General features: G+C 30.3%; 1 protein-coding gene and 1 pseudogene across 2 annotated transcripts; both read left to right on the top strand.

The window, feature by feature from the left end:
* Positions 1 to 1454: 1454 nt before the first annotated feature.
* LOC114756565 (BTB/POZ and MATH domain-containing protein 4-like) lies at positions 1455 to 2942 on the top strand (annotated as a pseudogene).
* Positions 2943 to 12982: 10040 nt separating this feature from the next.
* LOC114756568 (40S ribosomal protein S30) lies at positions 12983 to 22337 on the top strand. Of its 2 annotated transcripts, XM_028945517.1 has the most exons (5): positions 12983 to 12988; positions 20527 to 20532; positions 21581 to 21620; positions 21716 to 21853; positions 21960 to 22337. In XM_028945517.1, the coding sequence occupies exons 3-5, from the start codon at positions 21617 to 21619 to the stop codon at positions 22004 to 22006; spliced, it is 189 nt and encodes a 62-aa protein (XP_028801350.1). In that variant the 5' UTR covers positions 12983 to 12988; positions 20527 to 20532; positions 21581 to 21616; the 3' UTR covers positions 22007 to 22337. The 2 variants fall into 2 exon arrangements, with proteins under 2 accessions (XP_028801350.1, XP_028801349.1); XM_028945516.1 differs by lacking the exons at positions 12983 to 12988; positions 20527 to 20532 and having other exon boundaries at positions 21545 to 21620.
* The last annotated feature ends 1245 nt before the right edge of the window (positions 22338 to 23582 follow it).

Consider the following 23582-nt stretch of genomic DNA (forward strand, 5'->3'; position numbering starts at 1 on the left):
TTAATGTGTTAATGGTTTTAATTTAATTAACTCAATATTTAAGAATAAAGTAATTAATTAATTTTGGAAAGCTACGTTTCGTGATAGACAGATCCAAGAGCTATATTCAGAGTAATTCGGTGATACATTGCGTTCATTTCTTGTGTTAGTACTTGTTTGGTTAAGCGGTGAGAGCTCAAATAAGCCCATTCGAATCAAAACAAGTGATTATGAAGTGTGTTTATTCTGTTTGTGTAATTTTTATGAAATCCTGATGAATCGTGATTTCACTCTTTTACCATACTTTTACGATAAATACCAAGGAGTAGCATATGCGCTTGAAGAATTTCGATCAATTTTTATCAGCTGAATTTTCTCTAATTTACCCTCACACACTCCTTTGAAAATCTCTCCCCAAATGATTGTATTTAATAATATTTATTAAGTTCATGCTTCTTTGATAATTATACATCTATAAGTGATTTTAATGAATGAAAACCAAACATAATCACAATTATTAAAGTCACTTATTAAAAAAACAATCCAAACAGAAATTACGATTAACCGACATCACTTATAGCTAGAGTCACTTATAAAATTTACGATGATCTAAAATTATAGTTGTACACTGCTAATCTAAACAGGCACTTGTCTTATTGCTCTTCTATCATGCGTATATTCATATTTAATGTGAATCTTGTGCTTAGATTGTTTTATAGTCATAGGCTATTGTTATTATCTTTTATCTTCCTCTCTTGGAAACAAACTTTGATATTTTATATTTAGCATGTTAAGTTGTAACATGTCTTAGTCTTTTTTTTTTTTTTTCCTGAATTATGATTAATGGACTTTATATGTACCTTCTAGTTAATACTACCCCCATTTTCAAATATATGACACTTGTTGGGGTGCTTTAGTGGTCCAAATATGAGACACTTGAATCTTTTATCCTGAAATGTCCCTCATTAAATAAAGCATGAGGAAAAAATATCGGATTTATAAGAAGAATTGTCAGCCATTGATTGAGGGAAAATTTGGAAGCAAATTATGTGTTGCTACGAATTTAAGTGGCCTAATTTTATTAATCCATGTGAGGTAGGTATTAAATATTTGAGATTGGAGGTTGTATTTTCTCAATTAAAATTTAAAATGTTGATGTTAGCCTAAGTGAACTTTAATTTAAATTGCATTTTACTGAGTTCATCCATTTTGACTTACTGCTTACTGGCCAAAGTCCCATGCTGCTCACCAGATTGAAGTGCATGCTGATCTATTTGTGCATGTGATTGTCCAAACAAAAGAAGGCCAAAAAAATGAACTATTTGCAAGTGAATGCTAGAGCCTAGAGGGTAATTTCTGCAAGCAGTTAGATATGCTAGAATATAGTGATTGCTAGATCACTGACAATGATGAATTTAGTGTGTATCCTTTGTTATTTCTTATGGCATCTATTTTCTTTTCAGATAATGGATATTGTCCGAACCTGAAAAATGCCCTTCTTCATTGTCATTTGTGTGATTTTGATCTTGTTTATCTGTGCTTGTAGGGGATACAAGCGCTTTTTCAGACGGTCTTTGCTTGAAAGCTCTGATTATCTGAAGGATGATTGCCTGAAATTCAACTGTACAGTTGGAGTTGTAGTCTCAGCTGTAGATTGTCCTCGACTTCACTCAGTTAAGGTTCCAGAATCTGACATTGGAGCTCACTTTGGCATGCTATTGGAAAGTATGGAGGGTTCAGATATTACTTTTAATGTGGCTGGGGAAAAGTTTGCTGCTCATAAGTTGGTGTTGGCTGCTAGATCCCCAAAATTTCGCCTTGAATTATTTGGAGGTGTAGATGAGGATGAAGAGGAAATTACCGTGACAGATTTAGAACCTAAGGTTTTTAAGGTAGAAATTCATCATATTTGTAATTTGCTTCCCTTGAACGTTAACCTCACTGTCCAGTTAGGTTTAACATTTGGATGGCTGCCTGTGTTCTACCCCTTTTTTTATTTTAAATGGTGATTTGCGGTCCCAAACTTTCTCTTACTTGGACAGGCCATGCTGCACTTTATCTATCGAGATACCCTTACAGATGAGGTGGATGTGATCCCGTCAACCTCATCTAGTGAATCCTCTGTATCTGAGACATTATCAGGAAAATTGTTAGCTGCAGCGGACAAGTATGGCTTGGAGAGGCTAAAGTTGATGTGTGAATCTCGTATCTGCAAAGACATCTGTGTAAATTCTGTTGCTGACATATTAACCTGGGCTGACCGATGCCATGCAAAAGAGTTAAAAGATGTTTGCTTAAAATTTGCTGCGCAGAATCTAGCAGGTATATTTAGCTAGCATTGCTTGCTTCACTTGCTATGAAATGGGATGGGAAACAACCATGGGAAAAGTAAAATGCATTTTAAGTTTTTGTTGAACACGAAGCTCTATGATGTGCTTTTTTTTTTTTTTTTTAAGAGTGCTTTGGTTTAAAATTTCCATATAGGGTAAAGGTATCATAATATAGTTATTAAGACATCAAAACAATGTTCTTGAATCTCTAAATCTGCTAGAAGAATGCCTGTAGTGCAGGAAGCATGTTGTTTTTAGATTCTAGTATAGAACTATGGGAAAATTTGTTTTACTTTGTCCAACTTTCGTACTTTTTTTTTTTGGGGGGGCTAGTTTTGCATCCTCAGCATTTTTTGTTTGGACCTGCTGCTGCAGCTGTGATGAGGTCAGATGGATTTCAGTCCATGAAAGAAAAATGCCCTTGGCTACAGTCGGAGATGTTGATGACAATTGCAGGGTGTGAGAATGATTACTGCAGTGCTGGGGGAAATCTCGGAGTGTGTGGGCCCAACTTTCTGATGGTGGTGATTCAGATGGCAGGAGGGTCAGGCAGAGAACCTGATATCTCATGTCAGGCTTTACTCTGATTATCATGTGAATGTTGGCGGTAAAACCAAGAAAATATGAAAGAAAATGATGGAGTGGGAAGGCCCTCTTCTGGTCAACTTTTCATTTTGCCCTACTTCAATGGAACCTGTTCATTTTAAAGAGAAGTTAAAGTAGTTGATATTATGCGGTTTTTTTAGTGGTGAAAAGAGTTACTAGGCTGTTTAGGATGATAGGTTATTGTACTGTGTATAAAGATAGTTAATTTGCAGCGATTATTATTTGGGATGCCCTGACATGAAACTCATAAATGTTTTTTGACACGATATTTCAAGTCATGCTCATGCGAGGCCGTTGTGGAATTGTATGTTCTCTTGTGCACGAGGCATGCAGTGTGTCTGTGCCGGTGAACATCATGTCTCTATCTTGTTCATCCAACGGCTCACGAGCACACATCTTCAAATGTGCTGCAAGTTGAAGATTCAACCTGAATCGTGCTGTTGGTCAACCTAAAATGAAAGGAAAATCGGGCAATCTTCGATGCAGCTAGAGCAAGAAGAAGGTGTGAATGAATTTTGGATCCTTTAATTATTGAAGTGAGGAGAATAGTGTGTGGGACTCACATGAAACACACTATGACAGGTGAGGCGAATCTTTTGCTCTCTCTTTTTAATGGAGCAATTAAGCAATTAAGGGAATCCTAAACCTGACTTGTACTGCATCTTATTGTCAAGATGTGGATGATGATAGAAGCTGATTCTTATTTTATATATGCCAGTTTTGTAATACAAGATTTGGCATATGGGTTGTTATTACTGGGCTGAAATGGGCAGTGCGCTGGAGTTTTGAACATGGGACGTATCTTTTTGCTGCAGCCCATTTTCTTTGCTGTTCCTAGGAAGGAACAGAAAGTGATTGTGTGAAGTTTCATTTCTCATGGCTGTACAGGACTCATTTTGCGATTATCATGTATGTTGTATGTGATTTGGAAAAGTGTAATGTAAGTGTTGAAATCTAGAGGTAGGAGAGTGAAAATGGTATCCTTTTTGGGCTCTTTTTTCCTTTTTAATATATACAATTATCTGATATTCAATACGGTCATGTTAAATTTGAGTATTATAAAGTTAAAGCAAGGTTTCATTTGTTTCTTTAATTTTAAAAAATATCTTCGATCCTTTCATTCTAACACTATTGGGATAAAAGGCAGGGTAAGGAATTAAAATAAAATCTTGTATGAAGTTGAATGACTTGGTGATTTTGTGATGATATCCAATTTTTGTATGCTTTGTTTTATTCCTACTTTTTTAAACTATGGTTTGAAAAAGCATACTTGTTATATGCCCAAATATGAGGAGATATGTGCAAAAACGAGTAAAATAAATGCTTTAAAGAGCCACACTTAAAGTCGGTCAGAAAAAGGAACACAATGACACGAAGCATAGCCCGGTATTCTTGGGTCGTGATTATTTTGGATTTATGCTCTTTTTGATTTGTTCGTATCAGTTGGATATAGCGAATTGATTCTATCCTCTAACAAAAATTTAAGGTCTACTTGTGGTGAGGCTCTAAACGGTTTGACTTGGGACATAAGTTAAGTAGTGAGCAAGCACTAGCTTCTTGGTCCCCAAGGAATTAGAAACGAGTGGTTCGCTATATATATAAAATCCCAAATCCTAATAACAACGTTGTCCGATTTAGAAAGAAATTGAAGTATTGTCCCAGTTCATCACTCAAAATCGTTTTTCATGTGCTGAAGAAGGAATCATGGAATATTGCGATCACTGCAGAATATTTTGCATATCAAGAGATGAATCTGGCCCCCATGAATCCAGGTACGTAATGTTTTCTCTTATTTTTTTCTCTTTAGCACTTTATTTCAGAGTAAAATACACGAACTATCCTTATATTTTACTTAAATTGTAAAAATATTCTTCCTATTTTGAAAACAGATACACTTTAAAATTTAAAATTAAATGTATGTTACACAAACTGTTTCTGTCCACCAAAACTATTAATTGATTATTAAGTTTGACTCTTAAATTTTTGTTTTAATCAAAATACTTTTTTTCAACACAAGAATTATTTAAAACATTTTCAAACATGGAATGAAGTTTAAAATTAAGAGAATATTAACGAATAGATAGAGTTTTCTGAATCTTTTGATTTTATAAATTAATTTGCAGGTCTTGTTCGATTTGTGGAAGGTTTTGAGCGACAAGTCGAGCAGAAGGTCAAAAAGAAACAAGAGACAAAGAAAGGTAGATTGTTATACGAATAAAGAGAATGACATCAGTTATTCTTTGTGCTCCTAAATGACTAATGTGATGTGAAAAATTGTAAATAATACAGTTATTGATTTCACATTTAAACAATTTAAATTGCGTTTTATTATGTAGATTGACCAACTTAGATTGATTCATTTTGTCCATATTCACCATGAATTTCCAATATTTTGTTATTCCTATTTAAAACATTCTTGAAACTTGATGATAAAATTTAGTCATCAGGGATGATAATAAATTTTTTAAACAAAATATCATTTTTATTTATATGTGATTTGCCATTACCATTGAAATCAATTATAAACACGTTTCATATAAGTCGAGACAAAACTCCTCTTATATATTATCTCGTATCCCGTAAAGCACGATTGAAAAACTATTTATAAGCTTTCCAAACAGTCCGAAACAAACATAAATTGCAGAAGCAAAAAGAACTTACGGTCTAAAGAATTCTTGTATGAACCTGGTGTGCCGCCTCATTTGTGGTCTGACCAACCACACCAACAACTCAGCAGAACTTTAATCTGATTTGGCACATTTGGCACATCCTAGGCGTTCTCCTTCTCTTTCCTCTTCTATGCAACCCGTTCTTCTCCTCACTTCATAGCTCGGTTTTCTGCTGCGCAGCTACGCAAAACAGCCACGAGTTTCCCTTTCCATTCTCCCTTTCAGTTCTAGTGGGTAGGTGTCTGTGCCAATTGAGCTTTGAGTTTGCATGTCACATATTACTTGGAAGCCCTGAGGGGTTTAGCGGAAAAATATTTCAGAGTAAAATGAAAATCACATTGATGCGCCAATGTTAGCAAAGATCCATGGTTATTTCGGATGTTGCAGGTGTGTGCAATGGATTTGATCAGTTGCCATTAGGAAGGATTTTAGGTTTGGAGACACGATTTGGGGTCTATGAAATTTTGATAGCTTTTATAAAAGGGTGTGTGTGTGTGTAGCGATAACCATTCAAGCATCAAGTTGCAGCACTGTAGCTTGCACCCAGCTATGTGTGTTTTTTTGAAGATGCCATATGCACTTGCACACTTTCATTGGTCATTCCTTGTTCTTAATGTGGTTGAATAAGCTTATTGACTGTGTTATCTAAAAGGTCTCTAGCTGGGATTTACTACTTAAGCAATATATATTTCCGGTTCTGAATTTGCCATATGTGAGCGACTAGTGCTGATCTGAAGTGATCTTGTTTTACTGGCAGCATGTCATTTGGGTTAATTTTGCTGGATACAATTTAAGATTATTGTACTGAGTCGGTGTAACAAAATTGCTTATATAAAATCCTGATATAGTTTGCTCTAGGTGTATGCAGAAATTTCTAAGCATATGAATCTTTTATCCCCTGCTTACTGCAAATATTACTCTGCTTCGTTTTTCTATTAAATTCTGCAAATATTATTTTGTTTCATTTTTGTACTAAAACTTGTCGAAGCCAGCATCCAGTGGCATCAAGTAAAGGTACTATTGGTGGAGTTATGAAAAGTCGTGAAGGAGATTCTTTTGGACATGAGGAGCAAGTCCCAAGCATGCATGAATACAAACATGGAAATCTTGTTTTGGAAAATTACTTATTTGACAAAGAGAAATAAAGGGGAATTAAAGAGCGAGAGGAGAAAAGATTAAAGAGCAAGATATGGGTATTGAAGAGATAGAGAAGAGGATTTCAGAGCAAGATATGAATGTGTCAAATAAAGATACGACAATTTTAGAGAAAAAGAAGGCAATACAAGGCGTCAAGAGAAGAACGGAGATGCATATTATGCAAGTGGGGCTATTTGTTGTCATGTTACCTTTGTTAATTGTATTCATGTAATAGTCTGTAGCTTTATACTAAGAAGTATGCTATTTTGAAGCTGTTTTGTACTTTGAAGTATGATGCTTTTATTCTGTCAAATATGATTTTGTAATTCGATGCTTTCAAAGTATGGTGTAATGCCCAATGAGGCAGAGACAACTATCATCAATAAAGATGCGTTTCGTGAATATGATTTTGTGCAACATCCAAAATACATAATTTGAGTACATGACAACAGATACATAATGCTATCTAAATATGATTCCATGTTAAAATTGTCACATTCACTACGATATATTGACTATTTAAGCTACTCGAATTAGTACAGATGTAACATAATTGATCGCAAGTGCAGGGAAAAAAAAATCAATCTCATGTAGATTACAAGCTAAAATAAGCATGTTTTTCCAAGTGAAACACTCACAAGCTAAAATACAAAGACACGCAAGTACAAACTGTACAATCCTCACAATAAAGCATCCAAAAGTAACTGCGCTACTACAATCTCAACTCAACACTCTGTACCCAACCTTGAAATGTTAGAGTTGGTTTTGCATCATGATCAATTTTTACAATTGTCAATCAATAAGACACTATTTTCATCAGCTCCCAGCTAGGTTTAAACTTTTCCATTGGCTGTTACTGTAGGACTCATCCTCCTCTTCCTCTCCTTGAAGCTACAACATGAAACGAAGCTTGGAAGGCAACCCTGCATCGATTGCATTGAATTCTATTTAATTGGCATAGTATCCTTATTGAGCCAAAAAATGTTTCCTCTTTGCTACCTATATAAAGGAAAAGCTCCAAGTTATAACAACAGGCTTACAAGAGCATCGCATGTAATTGAAAACACTTGTCAAATTAATTCAACATAAACAGTAATTTAAAAAAAAAAAGAAACCAATGCCACTCTTTTTTGAACTGAAAATCAATGCGATTTAATAAGTGACAAGTTTGCTGCTGATTTAGATCCATACAAATGACTTTGAATTTCAAAGACTTCACATAGTCACTTCAGTTCTATGGTTTTAAGGGAAGGACTTGCTATTAATTTAATTCACACTGACAAGTTATGATGGAATGCATTAATTAAATGGACGCCACCAGCACAGTTTTATTCTCATCTGTGTCAATACAGAGCAAGCTTTTGGAGCCAATAAATATCTTCCATGTAGCTCACAGAAACTGAAAGCTCTTGCTCTCTTCTCTAACGATAGAAATATGAGGAAAGAATAAGGTTACAGCAACGCAGATTAGTGTTATTCCGATATCATGATGACTAATTTTTTCTTCTTCTGAACTTAATTCAGGGAAGAATCAATAATAACCAAGGAATAGATAAAATCATTGTCTGATGCAGCAATAATCGTTTGTTTGAAGTGCTTAAACAAATTTTAATTTGTCACTCTTTCCCTTGTATAATTCTTCGACCTCTAGTTTTTTTTAAACAAACGAAGGACCAAGTAAAACAGATCCTATATGGACAGCCTCGAACAACACTATAATCACATTTTCCCCCTTCGTAGACGAATCAGTACATATATCAAGACCGTTCGAGATATCAAAACTTGTAATAATCGTCCCGTCTGGGCGTCGATGGAGATCAAGTGTTTGAAGATGTCGTCGGCAGCTCTAAACCTTCTTCGCCCAATAACAAATCTAAAGAAGACGCAACAAAAGACGTGATAGATGAGGAAGAATACATACCAAATGCCGTGGGAAAAACGTGCACCCCCAGCGAAATTGAAATCGACGATGCCACAAAGCTACGAACTCCCTACCGGCGACGATACGAACTCCCGCCAGAGAAGGAGCTGCGAGGCTGGGTTAGGGACTTCAGGCACACACGCTGCTTCGACGGGCTCAAATTAAGTGGTTTATTTTTTTAAAATAAAATTTGAATTGCTCAAGGAGCAGGTGAGTCATCAGACAGCTAGGATTCATGATTCTGAGTTGTTGGCTTGTGGTTGGTCAGACTTCAAATGAGGTGGCAGACCAGGTTCATACAAGAATTTCTCATGTTTCCTATGCTAAAGTTGTTAATACTAAAGTTTAGTATAAGAAATTAACACTTATAACTTAGGAAATACGAATCACTGCTCTTTTTATAAAGAAGTTGTCTCCAATATTTTAGAGATTGAAATTTATATAAAATTTTTTTTGAATCAATATATGCACTTAAGTTAAATAAAAACAATAGCAAAAATTAAAATACAATTAGAGATACAAAAATAATAATAAAATAGAAACAAGCAAGTAATAATTAAGATAAGGGATAATTAATCTCCAGGTCCTTATAGTTTCATCTGATTTTTAATTGGATCCTTATAAAAATTTTTCTTTTTATCATATCCTTTTACTTTCGTGTGTTTTTAATTAGATCCTTCTTCTTTTTTTTCTTTTTATCAGGTCCTTATAGTTTCACTTATTTTTTAATTAGGTGCTTTGTAGTTTTTGAAAAATTATTTATTAACTTTATTCTTTAAAATTAATTTCATTTTTAAATTAATAATTATATAGTTGGACAAAATAATTAATATAATCATTTAGTAATTAATAAATAATCAGAATAATAATTATACTTAAATATAAATTATTTATAATCATATTTTAATTTTAGAAAAATTTATTATTATAATTTGAATTTTATAATTATAAAAATTCGAATTGAAAATAATAATATATTTTTTTAACTAAAAATTTAAAAGAATATTAACATAAGATTGTTACAATAATTTATTATTTTTAAAATGTTATTATTTGTAAAATAAATAATAAAAACTACAAGGACCTAATTAAAAACAAAGTAAAACAATAAGGACCTGATAAAAAGAAAAAAAATTATAAGGACTTGATTAAAAATATATAAAAGTATAAGGACCTGATAAAAAGAAAAAAAATTATAGGGACCTAATTAAAAACCAGTTAAAACTATAAGGACTTATATATTAATTATCCCTTAAGATAAAGTGAGCAGAACCATCATGTGTAGAAATATTATTAAGAAAATATTTGTGTGTTCAATAAAATATTTATCACCAAACTCGGAGCATGCTAATTGCTGATTTGCTATGAGTCTTAGGAACAACTTTATTTATCTTTTATTGAAAACAAATGATCAAATATTTATAAATATACCTAATAAAAAATTTAAAACTTGGATAATTTAATATTTATTGAAAATACACCTGTTACAAATCCCTTATATTATTTGTTGCCATTTATTCGCTCCACTTGTACGTTGATGCATGCATTTCATTTTATGGCTATTATAAAAAGACGGATGTATATGAACAAAGACTCAAATTATCAATAATTTGGCTTAAATTTTTTAGGCCAACTTTATGTCAAAAAAATTCATCTTATTCACTAAAATTACAATTAAACTTCTAAATTTATAAATAAGTAAAAATGATATAAAAAGAAAAAACTATGAATTTAATGAACAAGATCAAGCCGAAGTTACAATTAAAGACTTTAAATATCCCTCTTAATAACCATATTCGAAGCCAATCAGATCGGTTGATAAAGGTTCTGCCTAGGAATCTCATTGCTTGAGCATTAGATAAACTGTGAGATACACAAAGGATGCCTTCCGGCTCTATCTGCTCCTCCTCCCTTGTTCATGTGTTCTCCAAACATGGCAGTACCACAATTATTACAACATATCTTCGAAATTCATAATTTATACTCCTCCGGTTTTTAATATAAGATCTAATTGTTAAATTAATTTTAGTCCTAAATATAAAATGTAGTTCTTATATTTATTAATTTTTCCTAAACTATCCTTATGGATACCCCCTCAATCATAATCAAGTAAGTGAGGGATGAGATTATATAAAAATATGTAGAAGCTAATGTATGACACACTAAAAGCTAATGTATGTTAATTTGCTGTTATTAGATTATATAAAAATATGTAGAACATATCATCAATGCCAATATGAAATATAAAATGAAAAAAAAAAACTTAGATCAAGTTTTCTAATTACACATGGTCTTTTTTTTTTTTGTTTCATTTGGATTTCAAAAAATAAGATATATAGCTACGTGTGATTAGAAAACTTAACATAAGGGACATAAAAAACTTGATATAAGTATTACCCATATAAAATGTACTCTTTTGATCCTCAATGTAAGACTTAATTAACTAATTTGAATATATTAAGAATGTCAGTTAAATTAGTTACAGTTAAATCAGGTAATATGATATTTTTTTCTAAAATATAGTAATATATTTTTTAATTTCCTTTCTCCTTCTCCTACTTGTTTATTATTGAAAATATCAATAGGGTTAATTTAAAAAATTTAATAAAAATATGAAATAAGTATTACATATAGGATTAATATCAACTCCTCAATTAGGAGTATAGATTTATTTGTTTTCAAGCTCATGCCTCAAGTGACGGCATGTTTAAAAATATCGATAATGTTAAGTTAAATTTAAAAATCAAAATATTAAAAAAAAAAAACATATAACAGTTCTTGAATGTAACAATGAGAAAAGAAATGAATTCCCTAAGAAGATCACTCTGTAGAACATAGCTTTATCACTGTCAATTCTAACTGCTGCTCCTTTATCTCCATATCCCCTGCCTGATCGATTAATTATTACATGAATTGATGTACGGTCACAGGACTTGTATTTACAAAGCCTTTAGTCCTCGCATTAAATCATGGTCATGAGATAAATATATATATATATATATATCCTTTATTCTTTTAAGAGATAATTTAGATATTTTGATTTCAATAAAAACATTGTAATTTAGATTAAAAAAATATTGAAAATACATTTTTTTAATTCTGACATTATTAATTAATTAACTCGCGCTTGAGAGGGATATACGTCTTTTTCCTGCTTTCTTTGGATAAAGATAAGATAGGAAAAGAAAGCCCAATTTCTATTTAAAAAGATATAAAAAATACAAAAATAACTTATATAGTTATTTTCAGTATTTTCAGCTATTTTTCGTAACAGATAATAAATTTTCTAATATAGTAGTTTTTTTTTGGGTCAAGCGGCATTTTTTTCTTTAATCTTTATCTTGCTTCTCACAATATTCTTTCTTTCTTTTTCTATTTGTAATTCTTTTTGAGTATTTTATTAAAAATTTTATATTTAAAATTTTGCTCATGTGCTATAATTTTTATTTAATACCAAACTCAAAATTTAAAATTTAAACTGTATTTAATAATTAATAAAATATAATAATAAAAGTAAATTAGAGAAAACGATAAAAGCCCTATAAGATGATTATACGTGCAAAGATGATTTTGACAAACAATATTTAAACAAAATCAATTCATTTAAAAATTATTTTTATCAAGAAAAAAAGAATTTTTAAATGGAAATCACAGTCAACAAAACTTATTCTCAACCAATATCAATTTTTAAAATTATATTTGCACAAAGTCACTTTTACCTACCTCCAATATAGAACGGGCACTTAATTATTAATTGATAAAAAATGTATTTTTTCCGCCATGAATCTAACAAATTAATAGCTGATGTTTTGAAATTGATGACAGAAAAATTGTTTTTTTTTTTTAAAAAGTTTGTAGATTAAGTTCCTCTCATATATATATATGTGTGTGTAGATATACTGCATACACATACATATATCAAATCGCTTTAGTAATACAGTAGATTTGCTAATTTTGGGGATTCATGAAATAACGTGCTCAAATTTCCTCATAGGCACCCTTCTCAGAGGTATATTAAGCGACAAGCTTAAATTACTGTTCCTTTTATAAAGATGTTGTCTCTAATATTTTATATATTGAAATTTTTATAAAAGAAATTTGGAAACAATATATTCACTAAAGTTGAACAACCATAGTAGCAAAAATTAAAATACAATTAGAGATACAAAAAACAAAATATAGAAAAAAAACAAGTAATAATTGAGACAAAGCGAAGAGAATCATCATGTGGTGCTAGATATAAGAAGATACCTAATCTACTTTGCCTTCTAATTTTATAATTCTTTTCCCAAAACTCTCCTCACACGTGTTAAGAGATATTCATTGAGAGGTACTCTTCTTGTCCTGTGTATAAATCACTTTCAACATGTTTTATACAAACTAAGAAAAACATTAAATTTTATTTAAAATTCAATAATTTTTCAACTGCATTCGTATTTAATATACATTATATTTTATATAAACAAAGTCAACACAATAATAACTAATTGGTAAAATAGTACATTTATATAAAAAATTTCTCTCAGTACCCTATAAATCTGAACAAAAAATATCTTCTCTACTTGCCTTATAAATAGAACCAAAAGAGTAGTTTCCAATGCAAATAAAGATAAAGATATTTTAAAAAAAATCAACACATACATTTTATAAATAACTAATTTAAGTAAAGTTTCTAAAATGCAGCAGTCAATTAACTAGTTATATTTAAGACCGGAGGTATAGTATGTTTTTTTTTTTGGTGTGCTATTCTTCAAGTTGGACAAAACACCTCTCTAAATCACTATAGTAAAAACACCATTTGCCAAATAGTAATTTTGGTTAACGAGCAATTTGACTTGTGAAGGATACTAGATTATATGAGGGTTTTTTTTTCTTTTCTCCTTTTCACACCTAAGGTATCCTTATACATAGATTACATGTAATCACACTTTTTGTCTAAAGAAATATATTGAATATATTCATACGATGTTATATAGTTTTTTAATATTATCTTGAAATATAAATATAAACCATACATTTAGTTTAAAATTTTTAATAAATTAATAAATCATAGATAAAAAATAAAAACTGAAAAGATATTGTAGATATTTACAAATAAGGTTTTAAAATAATATATAAATGGTTTACATAAAAATAAATTTTAAGGCAATGAAAAAAATACATATGATGTAATCTATAATTAGCTTTTGCTTTTCCATTTATTTTTATAAAATATTACTTAAATAATAATATTTTTATTTTAATTAATATGTTAAATACTATTATTGACCCAATATAAATAAAATATTTATTAAATGAATTACATTTTTCTGGTAAAAAATGAATTACATTTTATTAATTATATAAATATTTGAATTTATTTAAAAGAATATTACAAATTTTATGTCAATATATATATTAATATTATATTTTATATTTTAATGTACCACTCCCGATCCCTAATATTCAATTTGGATTTAAATATAAAATTTAAATTCATTTTGTTTTTTATATTTATCTATTTTTTCTTAAAATAACCCTTGTAGTACTTGCACGTGTTAAATGTTTTATTAAATGGTAGTTTTAGCTGATGCACATGATTAGCAAAAGTATCTTAATAAAACAATACTTATGTATTACAAATAACTAATTTAACTAATTTTTTTAATCCACTCAAATTAGTCAATTAGTTTTTATATCAAGGATAGAAAGTAGTATATCTATTCATATGAATTTTTTTATACCAATATTGACATGAATATTAATATATACGTTGATATATATAATTTAAAATATTTATACATTGAAATTTATATACTTATATTGGATATATATTAATATACATTTACATATTATAAATAATATCACATGTGTGTGTGTATTTAATGTCGTAATTATAGGATGAGCGTTGAATGGGACGCTGAAGGTAGTGACTTCATTTTTCCTTTTTTCTAATAGATATATATATATATATATATATTATTCTATTAGAAACAATTCTGTTTGAGGTACTGTTTATATTTTATTATTGAAAAAAAATCAAATTTTCATAAATATACTTGATAAAAAAATTGGACAATGCTTTGTATCAAAATTCTTATATCCATTATATCAAATTTTTAATCACATATAACCATGTGCATTAGTTATTGGAGAATTTGGTATGATAGATATAAAAAACCTAACTTAAGTATTTTTTTTAAAAAATTTAAAACTTGGATAATTTACTTTAATATCTAATTAAAATACACTTGTTATAAATCCCTTATATTATTTGTTGGCATTTATTCGCTCCACTTGTAGGCTGATGCGCCCATATATCGTTCCATGGCTCCTACAAAAGGACTAGTGTACATGAACAAAGTCATATATTACAACAACATCCATTTTTATATTTCACTAGCTGATATTAGTTACATGAATCGTATAATATTATATAAGCATTTATAAAACTCGTGATATGTGAACATTTTGATTCTGACTTAATAATTATTAAGAATGAGATTGAGGGCACCTTGAATGACGGTTGAATTGCCTGCTTCACTTTGGTCAACTGTCATTTATCAAGTTAAATAGAGTGATCACAAAGTTTACTTTATATATTTCTCCCCAGTCAGAATAGCCCCTTCTTTGAGGATGAATGAGGATTTTGATTTTGGATTGATAGCTATTAAGAATGAGATCAAAAGCACCTTGAATGGTAGAATTAACTATTCTACTTGGATCAATAACAATGACTTTATCAATTCTTAAGTCAGTTGTCGTTACTACAAAATCTTTCCACTCAATGTATCTCTTCTATTATAGCTATTGATTCTAGAGTTAACAACACCATAATCACCAATGTAACACATTTGACAGCTTCCTCATATTTTTATGTTCCGAATAATAATAAATACTAAAACATTCTCGGTGGATGTTTTGAGTTTTGAAAAAGATAGGCTAGGAAGACAGTTCAAAAGATTATTATTTTGTATGAAGGACTTCTATTTATAGAGCCTTGTTACTGAGTGCTAGCTGAACTAAATAAAGAGATATGAGACTTTTAATTAAAATTTATAATAAAATAATTTTAATTTACTAATTTACCGTTCATAAAAATAAATCCTTAATTTTGGCTAAAATTATTTTGAAGAATTTAATATTTTTTATTTTTTTTAATTTTCATTCTTTTCATTATTTTTTTATTTTAACAAGTAATTATTTGTTTAATGATTTTATCATATTGGACAGAAAATTAAGTAATTTAACTAATATAGACATAAAAAATTTGAATGAAAATTTGATTAATTCATTAAATTAATATATGATTGACTAAATGAGTTTATAAATATTTGTAACAAAATTTTAGTTTAAAATTTTAATTATGAATTTAAATGATTTATATAATCTCCCAAACCTCCATAATTTATACTATATGATAAAAATATGTATTTAAAATATTTTGTACCTATTTAAAAGAAATCTAAATAAGTAAGTTCTAATATATGTGATGAAAAATTAAAATTATAAGATTTCGTATATAATAAAAATAGAAAATTTATAACATATGAGAAAGTTCAAAAATATATGTATCAAAATTATTTTCTTGTATAAAGTTTTTTTTGACAAATATAATTTTTTAGACCATTTTTATGCTAAGAAGGATATTTTAGTCAAAATAAAAGTTTAAAAGTCAAAATTAACAGTTAATTAACATTGAATAAATGAAAATGGATTCTCAAATATATAAGAGATGCTTTTATAACATATATTTTTTAATTTTAAAAGAGGTTTATATATATTTTTAAAATAGTGAAAGATTTCTGCAATATTAGAGGAGTGTTAGTGTATTTTTACTCCAAATTTAAATAATTCTGCATTATTAATTAATTAACTCACCCTTGAGAGGGATGTACGTCTTTTTCATGTTTTATTTCGTAAAAGAGAAGATAGGAAAAGAAAACCCGATTTCTATTTTAAAAGATCCGAAAAATATAAAACTAAGCTGATATTGTTATTGTCACTATCTATTTTTTCGAAACAGATAATAAATTTGCTAATACAGCATCTTCTTCTTTAATCTTTGTCTTGCTTCTCACAATTTCCTCTTTTTTTCTTTTTAAATTTATACTTCTTATTAAGTATTTTATTACCAATTTTATATTTACAATTTTGCTAATGTACAATTGCGAAAATGACAATTAAAAAGCTTGAATAATGTGAAATCCCCTTAAAGGTACCTAGAGCCGGAAAAACGAATTGAACCCGTTGGGCCGAACCTGTTTCTGTTCAAATCGAGGACTGGGCTTGTATTTTAGAGTTTTGAAGGGAAAGTTGGGTTTGAAAGGACAAGCCCTGTAGGGCCCAAAAATAAACGGTCCAGCTTGTTTAGACCTACCAATAATTTTGTTCAACTTAAAAAAGAAAATCTTAACATTTTACATATAACATACTTTTAGTTTCACTCACCCCTAACAGCTCACACAGACAGCATTCACGAAAAAAAATACTATAGTTGTTGGAAAAACAACAAAAAAATAAAAATTACAAAATTTAAAATTAGGCATATTCACAAAAATGTATTGTTATTTATAAGTTGTCAAAACCTGTTAAAATATTGTGTGTGTAATTTTTAGGATCTTTATTTGTTATTCTTCCATATTTTTTTATGCTTGAATAGAATTAATTAAAGAATCTTTTAAATTAAAATAAAGATCTATATCATTTTTATAGTTAGAAATGAATTTAGAACTAAGGATCATTATTATTTATGTATACCGTGTTTGTTAGTTAAACTGTTTTGTTAATTATTTAAATCATCTACATTGTAATTATTTACCAAACTTAATGTTTATTTAGTTGTTTATATCTGTCTTCCCTTTAGATTGTTTATTTAATAAACCCTATTGCACTGTGATAGATATTTAGATATGATGATATTTATGTTTATAACTTAATTTTATTTATATTTATATTTTTTTACTAGTAATTTTATTGTTTTATTTTTATTATTTCAATAAAATATATAAAAAAAATGAAAAATACATTTTATTTAAAGGGGTCAAAATCCCGTAGGTCAACCCTAAGTCTGTCATCTCAAAGGGTGGGCCTAAAAAAATCTTCTATTTATAAGACTTGGGCCTAAACGGGCTCGCTCGTTTAGGTCCGAGCTTGTGACCATTTTTCCGTACCTAAAGAAAAGTACAAAATCCTAAAATGAAATCATGAAGTTAGACTGAAGTTAGACTGAAATGACACATATGCCCTTTACATGTAAAAAAGGTGAATTGTTAGTGCGACGGCCCCACTGGTTGGAGGAATATTCCAGTAGTCGACTATAAAAATAGAAAAATTACAAAGAGGAACCTGTTATAATATTACTATGGATTTTGATAATAATTGATAAACAAATGATAATAATTTTTGTGAATAGGTCTCTGTATGCGGTTTTTCAATTTCTAGGATCTTTTTTTATGATTTTCCCAATATTTTTGGACAAGTAGTTAATATCTAATAAAATATAGTCAATATCTATATAAAAATTATGAATGAATTTGCTAAACAAAAGTTGTTAATAGTTAATGAAATGTAGTCAATACTTATATAAAAATTATGAATGACATTGCTATACGAAAGTTGCTGATATATGATAAAATATAGTCAAAATCAATACGAAAGTTGTGAATAACCTGAAAGGATGAAATAGCGTCAATTCTTAAACTTGATATACCAATAATAACTTTTGAATACATTTTACCCATTTAAGAATAAAAGCTAACAAGTCGCTTTAACATAAAGACTAGGAAAAATGAGGGTGGAAAAATCATATCTTTAGAAAATGCTTAGCTTCTACACTTCAGCCAGTAATGATAAATTTTCAATTTGAAATAGAAATTATAAATAGGGGCACTTGTGTCTTTTTGGTAGAATTTTAACATTCTATTTCAGTATTTTGCACTTTTCTGGGATAATAATCAATTCAAGTATCTATTGGGAAATTTTACATTTTCCAGGTTCTTTTATTGTTATTTTCGCATAATAATTTTTATTTAATACTAAAATAAAATTTAAAAATTAAACTATACTACCTCCATCCCTTAATATAAGATCTCGTTTGAATTTTATTTTGGTCTTAAATATAAGACCTTAATCCATTTTATCTCTTATATTTATGTATTTTTTTCTTAAGATAGTTCTTATAATAATAGTAGTTCTAGCCAATATACTTGATTAGCAAGGACATTTTAGGAAAGACAACACCTATTTATTTCAAATAACTAACTTAACTTCTTTCCTTAATCTATTGAAATTAGTCAACTAGCTCTTATATTTAGAATCGGAGGTAATATTTAATAACTAATAAAGTATAATAATAAAAGCAAATTAGAGAGAAATCCAGTGGGAAAAAAAGAAAACGATAACATCCATATAAGATATGACAAACAATATTTAAACAAAATCAATTCCTTTAAAAGTTATTTTTATTAATAAAAAGAAGTGGCAAATGGAAATCACAGTGTCAACCATACTAATTCTCATCCAATATCAATTTTCAAAATTATATTCATACAAAGTCACGTTTATCTAACTCCAGTATAGAACAGGCCTCTAACTCCATTCTTCTCAATTCGCACATAGTGACCTCCAAATTAGTGCAGTGACATTCGTAAGTATGAGTGTAACTTCTCTGAAACCTTCAAGTCATATGAGCTGATGCCATTGTTAATTTTTGTGAATAGCCATTTGTACCTTCACTAAAATGATTTTGATAATTTATGCTTGATATCGCATTACAATAATCAAGTTTTATCCAATAGATAGAGCCAACCTCATAAATTGCACAGCACTACACTTTAAATTGGAAACAAAATTTGACAGAGTTTCACGTTAGCTTTCAGCAGATTAACACAACTTTTATACTTTATCTGGGCTTGCAACCAGTTATATGTAAAAGGTTTTAGTTTAGTATCATGGAAATTAGGCTTTTGGCTGACAAGCAATGACATAAAGATTGTTATCTGTAGATTCATTGTTTGAAATAGCATTAATTTTAAAATATAAATTGACCACAATATTTTAGGATGGGAGAAATCAATCATTATCAAAGTATATTTTGCTGAACAATACTAATATATTAACCAACTAAATAAAACTTACGAACAAGAAACAAGCTTAAAAATTAATCCAGCTTCAAGCTCTAAAAGAAATATTGCTCTAAGCCTTTATATGCAGGTGGGCTTTTTTATGATTTTTTTTGTCATTTCATGCATGGCCTTTTGAGTAATTGTGAATAAGGAGGAAACGTATATATAGAGCTACCAATTATTGTTGGCAAGGAACAAAAAACCGGACCGGATATTAAATTGATTGAAACAATGAGTCAAGGGTCAATTGATCAGATCGGGGTCAGATCGGGTTAAACCGGTAATAATTAAAAACATTTATATTTTAGTTATAAAAAATAATATATTTTGAATGACTACTCATATTACAAAATAATTTTTTAGGATATTACAAAATATTTATGTCTATAATTTTTTTTTCCTCTTTTCCCTCTTCTTCCGACCCAATACAATCTTCTTCTTTTTTTTATTATTTTAATTTATACTCTTTTCTCTTCCTTTTCTCTTCCTCACGTGAACACTTGACTTTTTCTCTTCCATAACACACCACGAGGTCACTTTTTTTTGCCTCTCTCCTCCTTAACGGCAGATTCAAATTTGCATCTTGAAAGTTGAAACACTTATACTTCTTCTCTTTCTCATTCGATTTCGTTCCTCCAGTCGTCCCTCTTCATTTCTTTCTTCCTGAAACGGAGATGGTAAACAATAACCATTTTTTCCCCTCTGCACATCCATTCTACTTTATCTTCCTCCTTGTCTTCCACTCTTCATTCCACTTTTCCGCGAGCACGGGTTCGAAGCGGCACACAAGAGACTTTCAAATGGGTCTTTCTTTTTGTGATTTTTTTTTTCCTGCTTTTACCATTTCTCTCAACAGTATCCATGTCTGCTCCGGTCAACAGTGAGACGGTAAGAGTAAAAAAGAAGTAAGGGGAAAAAAAGAAAACCGGCGACCCACCAACCCAACAATTTTTTCGGTTTTCGCTGGTGTTTTCCAGTTCGTTCCGGTTCATTTTGGTTTCATTTGAATCTGGTTTTTTCTTCAAACCAGACAGGACTGGAGGCCGGTTCACCGGTTTTTCGGTTGAACTGGCCAATCCGGTCCCTTTTTTTCATTGATTGTTGGCCTTAGTGAAAGAAGCTAAGTTTTATTAGAAGAAGTGATAATATTTAATAGCCGACGGTAATTTTAAATTTTAGAAATAAAATCAAAATAGGTACAAATTTTAAGAATCAAAATTATATTAATCCAAAAGTTTGCCAAAAAATTTAAGGGAGGGCATTAGGTTAGGTGATGATGTGCATGAGGCCGCATGTGTGGGGTGCCTGTCCCAACCCCTTAAAAAAGTGGCTAACACTTATTTTCTATTATTTATTAGTCAGTATATGTTACCTCGGGTTCTAATTATAAGAGTTAGTTAACTAATTTGAGAATATTAAGAAAATAAATTAAATTAGTTATTTTATAATAAATATGTGTTATTTTTCCTAAAATATCATTGCCAATCAAGTATATTAGCTTGAATTATCACTATTAGAAAGACTTTTTTGAAAAAAAAAATACATAAATATAAGAGACAAAGTGGATTAGAATCTTATATTTAGGATTAAAATAAAAGTCAAATGAAGTCTTATATTGAGGACCAGAGGTGTATTAATTTAAGCAATTAAATTTTTATTAAGTAGCTTAAAATATTTTAGTTCTAAATCATAATTAAATTGGTGTATTGGGTAAAAGTGTAATTACCCCAAGTTCCCAAGTCAAAAGCCGAAATAAATCATTTGATTAAAAATCGAACCCTAGCTTTCTACCCGAGGATTCTGTTCCTTGTTATCGTTTTTGTGCCGAGTACAACAAGCAATTGGCGGCGAACTCGTCAATCCACAAACATGGGTTGGTTTCAACTCACTGATTTTGCTATGTTACCCAACTCTCGATCTCTTTGGATTTCTGATTGTTTTGATTTATTGGGTTTACCGGAATTGCAGGTAAGGTTCATGGATCGTTGGCTCGTGCTGGAAAAGTGAGAGGGCAAACCCCCAAAGTGGCCAAGCAGGACAAGAAGAAGAAGCCCCGGGGACGCGCTTACAAGCGCATGCAGTACAATCGCCGATTCGTCACTGCCGGTTAGTTCAAAAAATTGCTCGATTTCTATATCTATGTATATCAGTTTTTTCTTGGTATGTTGTAATTTTGGTTCTCTGATTCTGATCCTTGTTCTTGTAATTGCAGTGGTAGGATTCGGGAAGAAGAGGGGACCCAATTCCTCGCAGAAGTAATCAAAGGCTTGAAGGATAGTACTCTTTAGTCTTATTATCAACAGAAAGTTATTTTCTGTTTTAAATGATTAGTTTCAAGTTCTAATATTGTTCAATGGAGGCTTCCCCCCCCCCCCCCCAGTTATTACTTACTAAGACTGAGCTGTTCGTTGTGATAAGTGAGCTTATAGTGTTTGATGCTACTTTAATCGTGGCTTTTAATATTGGCGAGAATGGATGATGTGAGGTCTATACTGCTTCTGTCTGCTTTTGGATTCCGATATTTACATTGATTACAATTTATCTCGACTTTCTAACACATTTAGAATCAGTATCTTGTGCCTTCTGATCAGCTGGTTATTTTCCCCTCTTGGTAAATATTAAGTGCCATTTAGTTTAGACTCTATTTTTGAACTTTAACTGGAGATTCAGGATTAAAAATTTATGGCTGTTTTTTGAGTCACCAATACAGGGCCATAGAAATTCCACTCTATTGAAGTTGATTTAGGGATCAAAGTGGGCAGTTGAGTTTTTGAGACAGGATATAAGACATGCCATCTTCTATAGTCTATAAGTTAAGGTTAGCCAATCCATTTTAGAAAGTACAGTTTTAAAATCCAGCATGCTGCATGGTTTATGAGTGTTTAGGATTCTTTGACTAGGTTCATTTATTAATTGAGCTGTATGATTCATGTCTGCTTCTGTGGAGCTTATTGACTATGTGTTCCACATTCAGGGGTTGGATTCATATTAATTGGTAGCATTGAGTGCACTTGTAGATTAAGGGATTCAAAATGCTCTGATTAGCTATAAACATTAAGAATTTAAATCGTTGTTTAACTAATGTTCTAACTCTTAGCATTAATCTACATGTTTGAATAAACTCTTCTTCTTCCTAAGATGAAACATTATCATAATGATTATCATTGATCAATCCATCGGTTTACTCTTCATCGTATGAGGTTTCTTTATTGATGAACCTTATCAAGAACAAGAGCATGAGGAGAGGACGATGGCACTGGGCATATCTCTTGTGCTCCACATGGTTAATGAGTCACAGATTATGTAATATTGCTTGTCAAAGAATGGGTCTAGTGAATCTCTAGCTGTAACCTTAGCAAAATCACTCGATGCTATTGTTGCCCTGTTTATATGGAGTGCCCGTGGCTCTTGTTACAGCTAGACTAAAATAACTCCATTAGTACTGCTACAAAAGATACTGGCTGTTGCATGCTTTGCATGTGAAATGGTAGAATCTTATTGTTAAGCCTCAAGCTATGGTTTGCATGAGGAGGGGATTTTTGGGGTTTTTTTTTCTTTGGGGGGGGGGGGGGTTGGTTGTGTAGATGGGATGGAGCCCGTGTAACCCCTCTCTTGTTCTCACTCCATTTCCCTACATCTGTAGCAGCTAGCAGAGGTTCAAGGTACTTACTATGGTTAGGTTATAGATTATGACAATGAGAGGAACTGAAGAAGTAATTTTTATGAATGATGCCCACAAACTGGCTATAGCTGCTATGCAATGGATGCCTATGGCTGACATTTTTGCTGATATCAGATGGAAATTGTTGAGTAACATGCAGAATATCCGGCATGA

This window comes from Neltuma alba, unplaced genomic scaffold (assembly GCF_004799145.2).
Source record: "Neltuma alba isolate B1F8T4 unplaced genomic scaffold, ASM479914v2 tig00010436_pilon, whole genome shotgun sequence".
Lineage (NCBI taxonomy): Eukaryota > Viridiplantae > Streptophyta > Magnoliopsida > Fabales > Fabaceae > Neltuma > Neltuma alba.